Source organism: Clytia hemisphaerica, unplaced genomic scaffold (assembly GCF_902728285.1).
Source record: "Clytia hemisphaerica strain Z4C2 unplaced genomic scaffold, Clytia hemisphaerica genome assembly, whole genome shotgun sequence".
Lineage (NCBI taxonomy): Eukaryota > Metazoa > Cnidaria > Hydrozoa > Leptothecata > Clytiidae > Clytia > Clytia hemisphaerica.
This window is the reverse complement of record NW_027103910.1, coordinates 60091-77750: the sequence shown is the minus strand read 5'-3', so window position 1 is coordinate 77750 and position 17660 is coordinate 60091. Positions and strand designations below refer to the sequence as shown.

Below are 17660 nucleotides of genomic sequence, written 5' to 3'. Positions count from 1 at the left end.
AATATAGTCTCTTTTTAATGAGTTTTGTTGATATTTTGTTGTCTGTAAAATATATTGTTAGTCAGTTTATTATTTTGGGTTATATATAAACATCCACCCTTCTCAAAGTTATTGCTCTGAGGTCATTTTCTTCTGCTTTAAGCAGTGTCATGTTGAATCTTTTTTTAAGATGTGTTAGAACACGTGTAAAAACATTCATTTCTATAAAATCTTTGTAATCTGTGGTCAACTATATCCTTATCAATGTGATTATATCTTTTTTCTATTTTTTCTATTAATCTGACAAATGACTCTGTTCATTAACATTTTAACAAATAGGAAACATGATTAAAAAAAAAGCTTTATCTTTTATAATGTGTCTCTTTAACAGCTCTGTGCAAAAGAAGTTTACACATTTTGCATCATGAACAGTCTTTTCTGTTTTTAAACATTATCCATAATGATAAGACTTTGTAATCCAGTAAATTCACACTTCTTAGGCCATATTTTAGAAAGGATTGGCAGCGTCTGTTGGTGGCTAAAAAGGGCGCTTTTTCTCACCTCTATGGTTGCTATCAAATAGTGCATGGGTCATAGCGCTCCTAGGTTTCTACTGGTAGTATCCACTCAAAAATGAGAGTGGCGTAACATACCCTTTCCGCTGGGATGACTTAATGACAATTCTAGACTAGCGAACCTTTGTTAGGCTTGTATTGATATTAACATATCGAATATACCTGAGGCAAAACTGATTCTTATAGGTTTCTTCTATCTTTCAAATTTCAAAAGAAACTAAGCTATGGATTGTGTTTTATTCTTTATTTTATTAACTTGGTTCCATACCAAAGCCTAGTGAATGGACATTTCAGAAAAAAAGTAATGTTTTGATTCTGTGTAAAAATATCAATTACAGTTTAAAAATTTTGAGGTCGAAGTATTCAATTTCAAAACAGAAAAATTGACCTCAAGCATTTACACAGTTATAGCGTCATACTGTTAGATTGATATCTCATATTTTATAATTTAATAAAATGTAAAGGCAGCCTCTCTTTATTTACAAAGATGACATATTAATATCACTTACATTGCAAGCTATGATAGTGAATGGAAAAAAGTAGACTAACTGTGACACTTATATAATCACAAATTGCTTTTATATATCAAGTCGAGTGAATATGTCAGGCTAATACTTTATGGCTACAAAACACAATATTTAAAGATTATGGAAACCTTTACAGCTCAAGAAATGGTTTTTCAAAATTTCTGACTTAAAAGGTGACTGAATTACTCTACCGACAATCAAACTTTCTTTTTTATTGCATTTTAATGGGTTTGCTAATTGGTATGTAATGATATTATAATTGGAAGAGTCAAATTCTTTTAAAATGTAGCTTTTGATTTTTGTGGTGTCTGATTTCGCTGTCATCAAGGCAAAAGGTCCAATCTCAAAATTAGTGTCTGAGAAAACTGAGAATTTTTGGCTAACCTTAAATCTTGAGCTTGGCCCTTTTCATAGTGAGGGGGATCCCATCTACAAGAAAAGGTTAGCAAAACAGAAAAAATCTTAGTTTTCTCAGACACTAATTTTGAGATTGGACCTTTTGCCTTGATGACAGCGATTTATACAATATGTATGATTGCCGAACATTCTGTATGGTAGGTACCATCTCACAAAAACTATTAAGATTCTGACAATTTGAAGGAATTTTCATGTACTCTTGTGTGCTTAATTGTAGAGGGGAGGGGGTTATTTTGTAATTTTTGGAAAAAAATCACCCCATATCACTTTATAATGACCCCCCCATTTTATGACCTTTATGCTACGAAGTGCCAAAATTGGCCAAAAACCTTCATTTTCCTAGGGATTTTTAGCAAAACGAGGTCAATAGCACTTAATTATGACCGCCTATTTTGTTGATCCTTATCTGGAGTACCCATCCCTCCTGCTGATTCTGCCCCCCCCTACAATTAAGCATACAAGAGTATGTTTTAAGCTCTTTCATGAGAACCAATGTTAATTTTCTGAGTATAGCTTTTTTTGAGAATTTACTAAGATTCAGAATCTGTAATCAGAGTAAGAACAAAAGTGAGTTGCTTTAGAATTTATCAGTCATTAGGTAGCAGTATGGAAGATAACTTTTTAAAAATATTGTTACATGGCTCTGGTTTTTTGAACTGATCGAGCACTCTATGACATTAATTTGCCACATTTGTTTTGCCATTAGGTAGCATTAAGAAAATGAGAAATTTCGTTCTAGCACATTCCTGATTCGAGACTTAGAGTAGGAGAAAGTCACGTAATATTAAGTGAGCTAATAAGTTAGCTCGTCCCTTTTTTATAAGTTTAGTTTTGATTTATATCCCAAATAGCTACGATGTCGTGGTTTTTGTAATTTACTCTTATATTAATGTGATAAAATGTTTTATTGAGGTCTTAATTGAGTTTTGGTTTTTTGCATTATCATTTTTAAATAGCAATGAAGTTAATCATCTTATTGTGAAATGTGATCTATTCGCTCACTCAGAACTGTTTGTTTTTATTTGAATGTGTTGATGGTCTAAAAGGATGCATATCAGTCAATGCTTAAGTTCAAGTAAGATTAAGAATTCAGCACACACTTTTTTTATAAGAACATCCAAAATTTTTGAAGCCTTCGGATGTTCTTAACTTCATTGAGTTTTAAGCCTAAAAATGTTTTTAAAACATGTTTTTATTTTCACCATTTTTTAAGCATTTTTGCCCATCTTTCTAAGAAACCGGCCGGAGTCGGCAAAGCCTTAAAATGTTCTTAACATGTTCTTAACGTTTCGGCCATCGAAGCCTTATGTTCTTATATAGTTTGTTCTTTTAAAAAAACGTGTACTGCATCCTCAGATCTTGTCCTGAGGGCTTCTCATTATATTAGCTATATCTGCTTAAAAGTGCGAGACAAGACATTGCTTTCCCTGGATTTCATCAACTTCTTTAATTATTATAACTTATAGTCATGGAATTCTAAAATTTTATCTTGGAATAAATTTTGAAGTTAAGTATAAGCTCTATATGTTGTATCGAGCACTTTGCCAGAATTTTTGTTCACCTCACATTACATTGATTGATAGAAAGTAGAAAGAGACATCAAGCAATATTTTGAACATTTTGTTGAGGTCCTGGTTTTATTGTTTGAAACCTCTGAAATTTAAAATGCTTCTATTAGTACAATAATTTTCCAATGCATACATAGCATCTTCTCTGGGCATTGAGAATTGTCTTGGTTTTATTGTTTGAAAACTCTGAAATTTAAATTGTTTCTATTACAAAGAATAAATCTGCTGTCATTTCTTTAAAAATTGTCAATGCATACATGCATCTTCTCGGGGCATTGAGAATTGTATTAACATTTATTTAAGTTGTATTTTATGAAACATGTTGCTGTTGGTTCTTTTGATCTAATGGAAATTTGACACCTTTTCGTTTTTCACTTTAGAGTGAAGACCATTCACATTTCTTTTCACAAGTATAAGTTAGAAGAATTCTTTAAAATAAATATCGATAAATGTTAAGTCGAGTTTATAAAGAGTGGTGGTACATGGATCGATTAAGAAACTTTTTAATATAGATAGATTGCTTCATTTGAATGAATTGAAAAGATTTTTGAAATTTACTTTTTCTACATTGGGATTTTCCAGAAAAAAATCGTGCACCCCCTGTTGAGGAGGTTCAACCTTTTGTGACCCCTTGGAATTCCAGCCAATTTTAGGATCATACCCCTCTGGAATCCGAATTTTTACAAATTTTCAATCATTACCCCCTTGGAATTCCGCTTATTTTTGACGGATTTTCGTCTACCCTTATGGAATTCCACTGTATTTCAAACCTTACCCCCTTGGAACGGAAATGGACCTTCTCAACAGGGGGTGCACGATTTTTTCTGGAAAAGCCCATTTTGACTTTATTGATACCATTTTTTTTCTTTGTTAAAATTTATCGTACATTACTTTCAAAATGACAACTACAACAGCTTGTCTTTTTCGCCTTTCTTAATGTTACACGTTTTTTTTAATAAGAACAAACTATATAAGAACATAAGGCTTCGATGGCCAAAATATTAAGAATATTTTAAGGCTTCACGGACTCGAAAACATCCAATTTCTTAGGGAAATGGGCAAAAATACTGGCAAAATTGTGAAAATATGAACATGTTTTTAAGAACATTTTAAGGCTTGAAACTCAAAAATTTAAGATTGCTTCAAAAATTTTGGATGTTCTAATAAAAAAAACGTGTATGATCAGAAATTCATATTCAGATGTTCAGTCAGAAGTTGGTAACTTCCAAAATGACCGGTCTACCAATGGCTTCTATGGCCTTCTTCTTCGCTTGATCAGGAACTTTAATTCAGAACTTCATTCAGAAGTAGGTATTAAATTTCATTCTATTGATTATTTAAAAGTAAAGGAAAACGTTTTCATATGAGAATTCATGTTATTTACTGGTCATGAAATATTCAAAAAACATGAATTGATTTTCGTTTCATATATTAATTAATCTTATAAAAATCCTTTCCACAAGGAAAATTATTGATGATAAAGCTTGATGTTCAATTTTTTTATGTTTTTCAATATAGTCTATGAATTGTTCATTTTTTTTTTTTCACAAGCGCTGATATATTTTTTTAACTTTTTGGATAGGTTTTTGTATGTCTGTTTGTTCGTCTGAAATCTAAAAAACAATAAATTACTTCGTAATATACTACTTATTATATCAACCTGTTAGCGCTTTGATCCAAGTTTTTTGAAGCTTTTTTTTATCAAGATGTAGATTAAGCTCTTTTGAACAATCCTTTCTCACAGACCCACTGGGAGCCCTTCATACTGGAAAAATTGGCAAAAATGTCGTCCCCGGTAGATTATTATAGAGTATAATCTTTGTTCCCGCTGAAAATAATCAGGTAAAAGCAAATCCTCACTGCAAATTCTTGCTATTTTTTCCATCCCCACTGAATTTTCTGGCTAGAAAACAAACCAAAACTCGATGGAATTAAAATCCCCAGCTATAAATAACATGGGAATATCAATCCCCATCGAGTTTTCTTACGTCATTTTTACCCCCACTGGCTGAAAAAATCCTACTGGGTCTGTGAGAAGGGGGTGTTTTTGAAAAAAGTATAATTTTCAACCTAACGAATCAGACGCTTTTGATACACTATCTGGCAAGTTTGAAGGGAATATCTTATGGCACAGCTGTTGTGGGGTGTGGTCTATTGAAATTGAATACGTCGAATTTTAATGCTGGTTACATGATTTTTTATAAGAACATCCAAAATTTTTGAAGCCTTTAAATGTTCTTAACTTTTTGAGTTTCAAGCCTAAAAAATATTCTTAACAATAACATGTTCTTATTTTCCCATTTTTATGTATTTTGTGTCCATTTTCTTAAGAAATCGGACGTTTTTGAGTCCGTGAAGCCTTAAAATGTTCTTAATTTGTTCTTAACATTTTGACCATCGAATTCTTATGTTCTTATATAGTTTGTTCTTATAAAAAACGTGTATAATGTTGTGATTGTACGATATTAGAATTATTTTTGCACTGGTTTCTTTCGGCTATAACTTTAAAGTCATACCTCAGTCAAAAAACAAAAACAATATTTGAAGCTTTTTTAAAGTGAGTTGAAATCTTTTCATATTTTCAAACTCTCGAATTTTTTCAATCCATATTAGCGAAAATCAACATGTTTGTTTTAGTCGTGTTTGATGTTCAAGATTGTGTTTATTTTTCTTTCTCGACAGAGTTCCAAACTACTTAATAATCCTTTAGTTCGTAGCTGTGTTCATGTTTTCGTCTGAACTGAGTCTTGTATTTTATACATTTTAGAATTTAAAGGTTTTGTTTTTACATAAGTGTTCTCGTTTCATATCAGACACATATTTCATATCAGGACAGTATCTACCTATTGTTGTATTATGCTGATATAAGGAAAAAATGTTTTTCTTTTCCTCTTTCTGATATTTGGTTCTCGATTCATATCAGACACATATTTCATATCAGGACAGTGTCTTCTTTTTGTTATGCTATGCTGATATAAGGAGAAAAAAAAGTTTTTCTTTTCCTCTTTCTGACCAATCTTGCTCCACATTCGTGTCAATCACAGAGCCTCACATTCGTTTTCAGGCGTCTGATAGTAAAAATAAGCTTTATTCTAAAACTGTTCGATGAAAAGGGACGAAAAACGGCTCAGTAACGAAATTTGTTACGACGAATTTTTATAGACGACGAACTTTTACAGCGAAAATTGTTTTTAATTTGAAACTGATAAGGTACTTGGTATCCTTTTTGAATCGAAATATTTTCTCATTTATGCAGTATCAAAACTACTTACAAACGACCACCAAGTATTCTCTGAAAATTTATCGCCCCCTTGATTAGCCTGGATTCATTGCAATTCTCAAAATATAGATATGTTTGAACCCCAAAACAGTTTCAAATCTTTTCACCGTCAAGGTGCCCCATACTGCCTGGACTGTCAAGATAAGATTCTTGGAAAGTAATATTCATATTATAAAACCATGTCTTTAAAAAGACTTTTCAAGATCTCTATTTTTGCTCCTTTATTTGAAAATAAAAGAACTCTCTAATATTCTTTTTGAAAGAACGAAAACTTCAAGGATTTTAAAAAGTGGGATATATAAATCTAGAAGTATCACGGAGTGTTTTTAAAATCTTGGAGGATTTCTTTTTCTACAATCCTTCTTTTTTTGTTGATTCAGAAAAATTTGAAAATTCACGATGAAGGGATTGTTTTCGTCCTCGTTCTGTAATTTTTTTCTTTCGCACTAATTTTACCTTTTTGATTTGTTGCCTGTTATACTACAGTGCTCATATGTCGCTTCATTTTATATTTGGTTTGGTTTTCATGGAAATCATTGTTTTTATTTTGTGGTCCGAACTTTTATTATTTATAGAAGTATATTTATCAGGTCTATTGACTTCTATGAAACAATCTTTTATAATTCCAATTTATAAAGCTTATTTTCCCATTCCATTGCAAGCTCTTCCTTGAACATACTGACAGATTGGGCATTCACGACCTTGACGCCTAAACTATTGCATGCATCGATTCCTCGGTAATAAAGTGAGTTAGTTTGATATCCTCTCACCTTCATTTTTGCTTCGAGATAGATTGAGTGAAACGATCAATAAACCTTAAGTCTTGCAAATTCTCCCCCCTATATGGTTTGCGTAATGATGTGATCGGGACTTTTTTGTAGCGTGATTACGTGGTTGCGTGATCAGGGTTCAAAACGTGATCGTGATTTGAAAAATTTTTGATACGTGATTTAGACATTTTCAAAGGGGTGCGTGATCATCCAATTTTTTGTTGATTTTCGTGATTGTGATTGAAGACAAAAATTTTCATGATATCGTGATCAGAGTTACCGCTGGGAGGCCTCTTCAGTATAGTCATCGGATTTAAGGCTGGTCATCTGGATGTCTTGCAATCCCATGTCCCCCTCAATATTTCGCAAAGTAGTTTTTTTTTACTTTAAAAAATCTTATATATACCGTTTAGAGGGGTGAAATAAGGGTAAAAAGTCGAAAATTTTCTTCTTCGCCCAACCATGGTGGGCGACATATTTTTTTGACCCCCCCTCAATTCGATTCGCACACCGGGGGCCATGAATCCTAGTGGTGGATGCTTTATCTACCCCGCCATAGTCCTCCTTGAATGTTCTTCTACTGCAGGTGTTTTTGGAAATGACTTTTTTGACATTTTGGTAAATTAGATTTATGTTAAAGCCAGTATATTTATTCATGAGTCTGTTTGCTTATTCTGCAAAAACATTCCACAGCTCCATTAAAACGCAAACAATGCATTCCAATCCCGGGGGGGGGGGCAGCTGGGCAAAAGGACCGACGGGTATGTGCGGGTCCTAAGGGTACCTTTTCCAATATGTTTAAAATGCACTGTAAGGGTCGGAAAAACTAGAGATGCACTGTAAGGGTACAAATTTCAGAAAATTCTTGAAAAATCTAGATATTTTGACCAAAAATGCTAGAATTTTGACCATCTTTTGCACGAAAAGTATCGAAAATTTGGGGGAAAATGCACTCTAAGGGTATGATTTTCACTGATTTTTGCTGCACTGTAAGGGTGCAATTTTAAAAGCCAATTTTTGGCCCGCACATACCGTCAGTCTGCAAACCCAGTGCCCCCCCCGGGATTCCAATTCTTATTCGACACTTTGCAGTCTTCTCTGATCATCCAAATGTTATATTAAGGCGAAGACATGGCATTGTCGAATCGAAAAATTAAGTTACGTCACGCGCTATCTTTTGTTTTGATGATTGGTTGAATAACTGCAATCTTTATGTAAGCTCAGCTCGCGATTCAGACCTGGGAAAACATAATGTCAATTTAGCTTTAATGTCAACGTAATTTGTTTTATATCAATTAAGTTTTATGGTCATTCCAGTTCCATTAACGTTATTTTAACCTGCCAACTTATCAGCCTTAAGATATTAAAGTCTTAGGTGTTAGGAAGGAAAACCGAAGGAAAACTAAAAATACTGAAAGAACAGTTTTCTTTGTAAACATTGGGACATTTATGTAGTCAAGGGTTAACTTTGATTTAAAGCATAACATATCGTCTAATTTTCAATATTTGAATAACTGGGTCCACTTGTCACTTTAATAAACCTTTGGCAACATTAATTCGATTTCAGGTTGACGTTTTGTGAAATTTCTAGTCTGTTTTTTAGAAAAAAGTTTGAAAATGAAGGCCACACTCACATTTTTTCGGAATCATATCGCTAAAATCCGACAAAAACCTATTCTAAAGGCTGCTCTGGTAACCACTAACGGATTCGTCCTTCTTGTTTTAAGAGGTCTGCAATTGAGACCAGTCATTCAATTAGTAAGGAAATGGCCTTGAGTGCCAAAACTAGCATTTGAAATTTCAAAGTCTGGGAATTTAGCGAATGTCATATAGTGTCATATTTGAAAAATTTGACATTTCTGAACCTCCAGAAATCCCCGAAAAGGTGGAATTTCCAGGCATTTTTTATCTTTTTTGGTATTTCCAATGTACTGGAAATGTACCGGGAGTGTTGAGTGGCAAAACTAACCTATAGAATGGCCTCTTCGGAGCGAAACGAACACATAGAGCATGGAGGTGATCTTACAGACCAGAGAATTTTCATGGTTTGGTGGTCACTTTTACCTAAAAAGTCATTATGTGCCATTTTTCTCTTTGACAGCTGAAAATATTTTTTTAAATTAATAAAAGAGGGGGAGTCCTAATGAGGTCCGGGGGGTTGGAAAACTTTCGAAAAATTAACAAGCGGGGGGGGGGGGGGGGTGTTTATTTGGCACCTAAGAGTAACCACGATTTTATTTTTATTTTTAGTTGAAATGTGAATGTTAAAAAGTATAACAACGACAAGGGAACGAAATACTCACAACCCAATTTTTTTCGTTTTTCGTTCATCTTTTTTTGTTGGTTTGGCGCATCTTTTGAACAATGGGTGAAGATGCTTTCGATTTTGATGACTTGGAAATTCATGAAAGTAAATCACATATTAAAAGGTAAGTGAAACAATAACAAGGCATATCTACACGTTTTTTTATAAGAACAAATTATATAAGAACGTAAGGCTTTGCTGGCCAAAATGTTAAGAAGAAGTTAAGAACATTTAAAGGCTTTGTGGACTCAGAACATCCTATTTCTTAGGAAAATGGTCCAAAATATTCACAAAATAGTCAAAATAAGAACATTTTAAGAACATTTTTAGGCTTAAAACCTCAAAAAGTTAAGAAAATCCGAAGGCTTCAAAATTTTACTTATAAAAAAGAACTATTATATTGCGGAAAAAGACTGAATAAAAGGAAGAAGAAATTTTGCCTGATTGACTTGATGTTGCATGCAGTATCAGAAAGATTCTTCAAAGGTTGTTTCAGAATCATTCAGAGGAAATCATAACTTAAAGTTTGGTGTATTACTTTTTAATTTTACTTCATTAGTTCAAAAGTTATGTTCAAAAACTAAAATGTCAATTTTAAAAAATGTCAAAAAAAGGCTAAAAACAAGGCAATTTATGAGAGAAAAGACTTCTTTTACCAAGTCTTGCTCCTTGTAAACACTCTTTATGTATTCTTTTTATCTCAATTGTTTTTTGTGTTTTGAACTTTTGAACTAATGAAGTAAAATTAAAAAGTAATACACCAAACTTTAAGTTAGGCCTTCCTCTGAATGATTCCGAAACAATCTTTGAAAAATATCTTCTCTACTGCCTACAATATCAAATCAAAGAGGGTAACTTATTTGTGGCACACCCGGTATAAATTATGTAAATTCAAAACGATTCACATAAAACATTCCCCTAATAGAACGTTCGAACGTTTTTCTTTTTCAATGATTTTCTTAATTATTTTGAGTCACAAAATCTTTTCATGAAATTGACAATAGATTGATTCTAATAAATTTCTTTGATAAACAACAAGAGCGACAAAAAATCAAACTCTGAAAGCAAAATTCGAAAACAAAAAATATATACCGTGGTATATTAGCCGTGGTATATCAGGAATTATTCAATTTCTGTTTTTGCCTACAGGTATTTCATTTGCCAAAATAAACGTTTATTTTTTTAAGCGTACGTGGATTCGCCGATCAACGTCGTAAACTCAAACCGAACCGTAAAAACGTAGCCAGTCGAAACCCCGTCAAAGTTTTGCAGAAACGTGATGACGTCATTGATGATTTGGAAGACGGGGGTAGCGGTACTGATGAAGATGACACCAATGAGTTGGTCTCAAGTGAAAAGAAGGTAATCTATTTTACTTATTAGGGAACTGATAATCAGTGTGTCAGAACTAATCTTTACAAGCAACCGACCTAAATTCCAAAGAAATCAATTTTGGTGGGAACTTATTTTGGCGAGGTAGCAATGTTTTTGTTTTTGGCAAATAAATTCGTAAAATAAATTGTCACTTAAATTAGTTCCCTTAATGCAGTTGTCACGCTTTTTTAAAAGCTCTCTAATTTCAACTAAAGCTCACGTAGATATCAATTACATACGACTTACGATGGGTTATTTTTTCTTAATTGGCGCGCCTCAAAAGTGAGCAATTAATCCTTAATTGCACCCTGTAGAGAGCAATTAATCGTTAATCACACTCTCGAAGGGGCTCCAATTTCTTCAAAATCGAGCTTTGATATTTTTCACATCGTTCTTTCATCGAACGTGTCGATTTCATTCGAATGTTACTTTGTTACAAAAAATACAATAAAAATAGAAAAAAGAAAAACATACAGAGAGAAGAGAAAAATCAACATGAAAGGGGTTGCGGAACGAGCGCTTTGTTTTCGCAAAGCGAAGTATCGTTAACTCACTGCGCCCGCTTCTTTCGAAAGTTAACGCTCGCTGCGCTCGCTTCTATCAGTGCAATTGGAGTACGTTTTATTAAGCCATACCACAGCTCAATTCCTAGTTTCCTGATTTTTGTTTAAACCGCCGAGTAGAGTGTTGTTGAACATATCAAAAGCCCATTGGATAGTGCATAATTATTATATCATTTTTTTAAGTGCTGATTGCCAGAAGAATTTAGCCAAAAAGGGCAATTATCTGAAATGAAAGAATGACAAAAAGGTGAATCTTTTAAGATATGAAAACCAAAGGAAATTTTATTTTTTCAAAAAGAGATGAAATATTTTGCATATACTTTCATATATTATAAAATATTGGAAAAAGGTCAAAAATTATAGTATCCTATAAAGAACAATAAAAGAAAAATATAAAGAAAAAATACAAAACTTTCAAGTTTAATTTACTTTCCTAACGAAGTAAAAGCAGTGAAACCCATTGTGCGATTAGCTCGTAATCGGATTGCACTCCTTATCATGTGATGTGATTACATATACAAAGCAAAACAAACGAAGGCAAAAGAATAAAATTACAATTTGAATTCAACCTAAAATAATAGTTAATACATGGTTAATTTAATTCGTTAAGAAATTTAATTGTAGTTTTATTTCTCTGCTCAAGTCGTTTCATGACGAAATTAAATAATTTAGAATAATCTGGAAACATGACTGCAACATTGAGACACGGTTAACCTTTTTCATAGAAAGTTTTTATTTCACTCAATTTGTAACATGGCACAAGGACTGCAATACCGTTTATCTCCCTTTAAAGATACCTTTGTTCCATTGAGTGGCATTTTCAACTTTTTGTCTTCTTCGTCCCAATGAAGAATGTAAACGTTTTCACACCATAATGGTAACCTGACAGCAACATTGAGACATCGTGAACCTTGATGTATACTCGAATAACTTGCTACTCCATGTGAATGTTTTGTCCATTTCATGTCTTGAGTTGTCCTGTTAAAATCTTCGTAGGTGTTGTGATTTATAACGGAGATGTATTCCACTATGTAATGTGGACAAAGTTTTATATGGTTGCCTATTATCACTCCATGATTAATCGTCAATGCGAACTGTAATAACCTTGTATTCCAAGACTTTGAGTATACAGTACCTTGATAATGATTCACAACGTTTTTCATTGATTGAAGGTAATCACAATCTCCATTGAAATCTTCATTTGTATTGATTTGTTGGACAAAATCATTCCATTGTTTTACCTTCTCGTTTTCTATATAATCTTTATCGTAAAGGTACAAATGTGTTTGAATTTTCTCTCTAACATTAGCGTCACTCAATGTTCCATGTAATTTACCGACGGTCTTGGCAAATGTTTTCAAATTCTCAACATCTTTTCTCTGTTCGTGTAAAGTCTTTTCAATGTCTTTAGGGTTTTCCTTTTCTAATAATTGAAGTTTTTGATGATTATTCAAAACATTGTCATTTTGTTGTTGAAGCATCTGGTTTAAATTTACATTCTCACTTTTCAACGATTCGATTTCCTTGGTATTTTTTATGAGAAGATTGGATTGGGTTTCATATTTGTTCATCAGGTCCTTGTTTTCTACCTCAAGTTTGTCCATTCCTTCTTCCAAACGTTCGATTGTTTTGTTTTGGTTTTCGAAGAGTGTTCGATTTTCTAGTCTCTCTTTCGCCAACACATTTACGACGTTTAAAAGCAAAGCTTCGTGGATTTGTCGATTCATTGCGTTGTGTTTTGGTAAATTTTGCGCATCGAACTAAAAACAAACATAATGTATAAGAGCTTGCGAACATGATAAAAACTGGAGAAATTGAAGTGAAAACAACTTATTCAAATCCTGTGTTCTTTATACAATTGACTTTCGCTAATTTGAACACAACAAAGAAATCTAATTAGTCAGAGATTCGAATTATGGAATACGAAGGTTTTTCCTTGACAGGGAAAATTAGTTCGATTTATGGAAATATTCGATTAACAGAAGTTCAAATAAGCAAGGAGGCCACACTTTACCAAAAATGATTTCTAATTCTTTATAAAAATTGCAGAAAGTATGAAGTATAAATAAGATCATTTCTTCCGAGAATCTTCATTTGAAAAGATTTTCTTTTTATTGATGAAAGAAAACTTACCGTATTGAGACAACCCAACTCGAAATATGGGCATTTCATTTTGCCATAGTCACATTTCTTAACGTGGACCTAAAAAATAAAAAAGGAGATAAGTCTTAATTCGTTTGTGTCATAGCATGGGTCTTTTAAGATAGAACCTCCCGTTCCCTGATGTTCACTGTTATAGCAATCGTACCTCAAAAGATTTTTGGATGACGATACGACCTTTTCACTCAGTGTCAAGGGGCGGGCTTTATACTTTTCACTTACATAGACAGTGGAAGCTTGTTCGACTTTAATAAAATAAGCCCTAAAATAGACAACTTTTTAAGAACACCGAGGCTCAAAAACGTCAAAAAATTAGAAAAAGGAAGTTGTGCTGAAGTTTTCGCAAAAAAAGAAAGAGAAGATAAACAGTTTTTTGAGGCTCAAAGTGCGAAAAATAAGACAGCCGAGCCCCCACAAAATGGTTTTTACAAAAAAAGGGTGTGCTTGTGACTTTACCTCATAATCCTTGATGGAACCAATCCACGGACAATCTTTTTGTATGCAATGAACCCTAATTTTGTTTTGTATAAAACGATCAGTGGACTTTACAAACTTTTTCTGAAAAATGAAAATAAAGAACTTGTTTAGTGGGTAGCAACTCTTACTCTTATCAACTTTAGATGTAAAGAATTGCAGAAATTATAATTTTGTCAACACATGAATGTTTGACACTTAAACGCCGTCACTTTTCTTCAAATACCGACACAGAAAGAAAATTATCATCACACAGTCCATCTATCTCGCCGACCCTTTTGTAGGAGCGTTTTGAATTTGAGAGATCTCTAAATTTGCATTTTTTCAAATCAAGGCACCCGAGAGTGTATCGAAATCTATATGACTTATACCAGTTCTTCTGCATGCAATAAAAATACTACTCGAATTGTAATAAGAGGTTGAATGAAAAATAGATAACTCACGTCTTGAACTTTGTAAGGTGTCATGCATACACTGCAAAGAAATTCTGGGTTTTTCTTTGGCTCTTCCCTGAAAAGAAAGATTCATGGTTTAAGTAGTATGACCTTTCTTTTAAGTTTGTCCCATATTATCAACATGAAAAATATAAGCAATCTGAATGGCTTTTCTTTCGCTTCCAATACACAACAACTTATCAAAAGAGTTTATGAAAAAATGTTTTTAATGACCATTCGATTTTTTTCTCTCGAATGTTTTGATGTTGATTTCATCTAAATAAAAGTAACCGAAAAAAATAATGGAAGAGAAAAACAAAACAAAGAAGAAGAGACACAAATGGAGAGAGACAAGTTTGTTGATATTTTTCAAGTTGATGATAAACCAGTTATCACACTCTACTGGTACATTGTAGAATATATTTTTCTCATTCAGAAAAGGCTCGGAAAATATGACAAAAATCTGAACTCGAAAAATATCCCAAATTGTACCTTATTGGAACTAATTTTCGCGGGAACTAATTTTCGCGGTCGAAAAAAAATATCCGAAAAATTGCATTTCGCGGGTTTTAATTTTTGCGGTTTTTTCCATTCTGGAATTTTCGCGGGTTTTAATTTTCGCGGTTTTGCATTTTTTTGGACAAATCTATATATTAATAGCGGTATTCTGTATGTCGTTTTGTCTGTCTGTATGTTATACTTTCGTTTTCGCACGCAATGTTTTTGTTCTTCCAAAAGATAACATTTAGTTCTTGCTCCACAAATGTGTTAAATCAGATTCGCGCCGTTTTATAAAAACTTTGTTTTGATTGATAGATTAGACTTTTTCTTTTTTTTCTTTCTTTTCTTTTGTTTTATGTTTTCGAATGTAATTAACGACCTTATTTGATTTGAGACATTCGAATTCTTTTCAAAACAAAAGAAATCTTTTAAACAGAATCTGTTAAAGAAAAGAACAAATGTAAAATAAAACACAAGAATCACATAACAAGTTTGTTAGAACAACAGCAACATTAAAAATACATTCAAAAGGCGGTAAAAACGGTAAAAACTAGAATTCTTTCTTCGTAAAAAGGGACCTTTAAACATGTATGTCGATAATTATTTTGCTGTAAATCTAAGTCATTGTTGAATTTGAAAAATTATTGAAGTTATGACGAAGTTATTTTATAAAAAGCAACATAAAATTGCGCTATCTATCGCGCTTTTTTGTCTGCGTGTCCTAGCTGCCTTCCGGGGACTATGGTTGCGAGCTGACTTTCGGTCCTGCCCCTCGGACCCTTAGCAGAATAAAGAGGAGAAGAAACAAGGGAAATTGTGTGAATTTTAATTCACTTTTTGGAACTAATTTGACCAAATTTCTATCTTTCTTGGGGCAAAAAGTTGAAATTTTCCTATTTTTCCAATTCTTAGTGGGACTGAAGTTTGATTTTCCGATTTTTCAAACTGCCATGTTTCAAAAAAGGAACCCTTAAGGCCGGCACATACCCATACCCATACCCTTCTCTTGCCTAACTACCCCCCCCGGGTTGCCTTTTTTCGACGAATCGCGTGTCATGTCTATTATTTCACTCCGCTTATCTTGACATCAAAGTTTTCCTAAACATCAAGAACTACGGCAAATATAACACGAGCGAAGCGAGCAAAAAAATCTAATTGCAGAGCCGTCTCGGACGTCGCTGGTCGCCGGTATGGTGTAATTTTGGAATGACGCCCTTTCTGTTTTCTGATCATTTTTGCCACAAAAATCTTTTTCAAAATATGGTTAAAAGATACGTCACCCGGGAGGGATAGAGCAAAACTTTGAAGAGAATTCTTCCCTTTAATTTTGATTTCATCGTGTTTAAGCCACCTTCCCAACATCTCAAAGGACTTTAAATGCGTTCAGCAAACAGCTAAACCGGCGTGCGACGCCGGGTGCCGGCTAGTTTCTTTTATTTTCCTAGGGATTTTTCAAATTTTTCGATAAAATTGAAAAAAATTGTTTTTCGCGGGATCAAATTTTCGCGATTTTGACGAAAAACCGCGAAAAACGCTAAAATTAAAACCTGCGAAAATTAGTTCCAATAAGGTACTCTGTACTCTGTATTGTACGACTAACTTCGACTGTAAATTTTCGCGAGGATTCAATTTCGCGAATTGACGAATTTTTTCAGATTGTCACACTTTTCGTTAGTTTGATTACGAGATTTTGTGTGTACAGTCGAGTCTCCATAACTCGAACGGCTACGAGGAATGAAAATTTATTCGAATTATAGAGACATTCGAGTAATGGAGACTCGTTAACCCTTTCCGTGCCGATGTCAGCATATGCCGATATGAGCATTTTTGATTTACTTGCCATTGTCGGGATTTGCCGGCATGCGAAATTTCGACCTATTTGCCGGAAATTTATCATTTTTTACAAGATTTTTTATTATAGTCTTTGGCTAATACTTCATGTTATATTATTCAGAAAATGAAGTGAAAATCTGGGTCAACTTGACATCTAAACGAAAGTATGATTTTTCTAAATAAAAAAAATGTTTGAACTTACTTTTCCGCTTTCTCAGTTTGTCCTTTCTCATAGTGAAGCAAACATTCTCCACACATCAAATGTTCACAAGGGAGCTCAGTTGCTCCTTTGATTAAACACAAACAAATGGGACATTCGAATTCCTTATCTTCCTGGCCTTCCACCACTTTGAAAGCGAATCCTGTTGGAACTTTGTCTATTTTATCCAAACATTGATCACACTTGTTGGATGGAGAATTCGGAGTTTTTGGTTGTAAACAAATTGAACATCTTTCAGGATCCTCCATGGCGTTGGCACCTTTGGCAATCTCCTCTTCTTCGCGGCGAAATTGACTCTGTTTTTCTGCACTCATAGTTGCCTAATTTTTCAATAAAGCCGTCAAAAAAACTACAACAAACTTATAAAAATATTCAGTCAACAAGAAAATGCTCCTAGCAGTGAGTCAACAACTTGTTAATACCACTGGCACTCCCTCTAAAAAACGTTCTTTTTTCGTTAAGCTTCCCCTTCTCAAATCATGTGATTCAGTATAATCCTTGGCAATTGTGATTGCATCCCAAGATTTTGATTTCAAAGCTCAATACACTTTTTTTGTAAAAACAAGCTACATAAGAATATGAGGCTTCGATGGTCAAAATACTAAGAACAAGTTAAGAAAATTTGAGTGCTTTGCGGTCTCTAAAACTTCCTATTTCTTAGGGAAAAATACAGAAATACT

At 33.4% G+C, this 17660-nt stretch overlaps 2 protein-coding genes across 2 annotated transcripts in view; one reads left to right on the top strand and one right to left on the bottom strand.

The window, feature by feature from the left end:
- Nucleotides 1–9364: 9364 nt before the first annotated feature.
- Nucleotides 9365–17660, top strand: part of LOC136809167 (supervillin-like) — a 34561-nt gene continuing 26265 nt past the window's right edge. The window contains exons 1-2 of the mRNA XM_067065685.1: nt 9365–9545; nt 10609–10783. Coding sequence (XP_066921786.1) covers nt 9481–9545; nt 10609–10783 — 240 coding nt within the window. The 5' untranslated portion in view covers nt 9365–9480. The remainder of the gene's footprint in view (nt 9546–10608; nt 10784–17660) is intronic.
- Nucleotides 12047–17354, bottom strand: LOC136809168 (uncharacterized). The gene is made up of 5 exons (XM_067065686.1): nt 16963–17354; nt 14436–14502; nt 13975–14076; nt 13492–13560; nt 12047–13118 (listed from the first exon to the last, which is right to left on the bottom strand). The coding sequence occupies exons 1-5, from the start codon at nt 17292–17294 to the stop codon at nt 12096–12098; spliced, it is 1593 nt and encodes a 530-aa protein (XP_066921787.1). The 5' UTR covers nt 17295–17354; the 3' UTR covers nt 12047–12095.

Bases quoted from the DNA above. Each gene is read 5' to 3' on its own strand.
- LOC136809168 (XM_067065686.1), bottom strand. From the start codon at position 17,294: ATGAGTGCAGAAAAACAGAGTCAATTTCGCCGCGAAGAAGAGGAGATT. The intron at 14,503-16,962 runs GTAAGTTCAAAC...CTTTCTTTTCAG, and splicing joins CAAACTGAGAAAGCGGAAAA to GGAAGAGCCAAAGAAAAACC. The intron at 13,119-13,491 runs GTAAGTTTTCTT...GTTTGTTTTTAG, and splicing joins AGTTGGGTTGTCTCAATACG to TTCGATGCGCAAAATTTACC.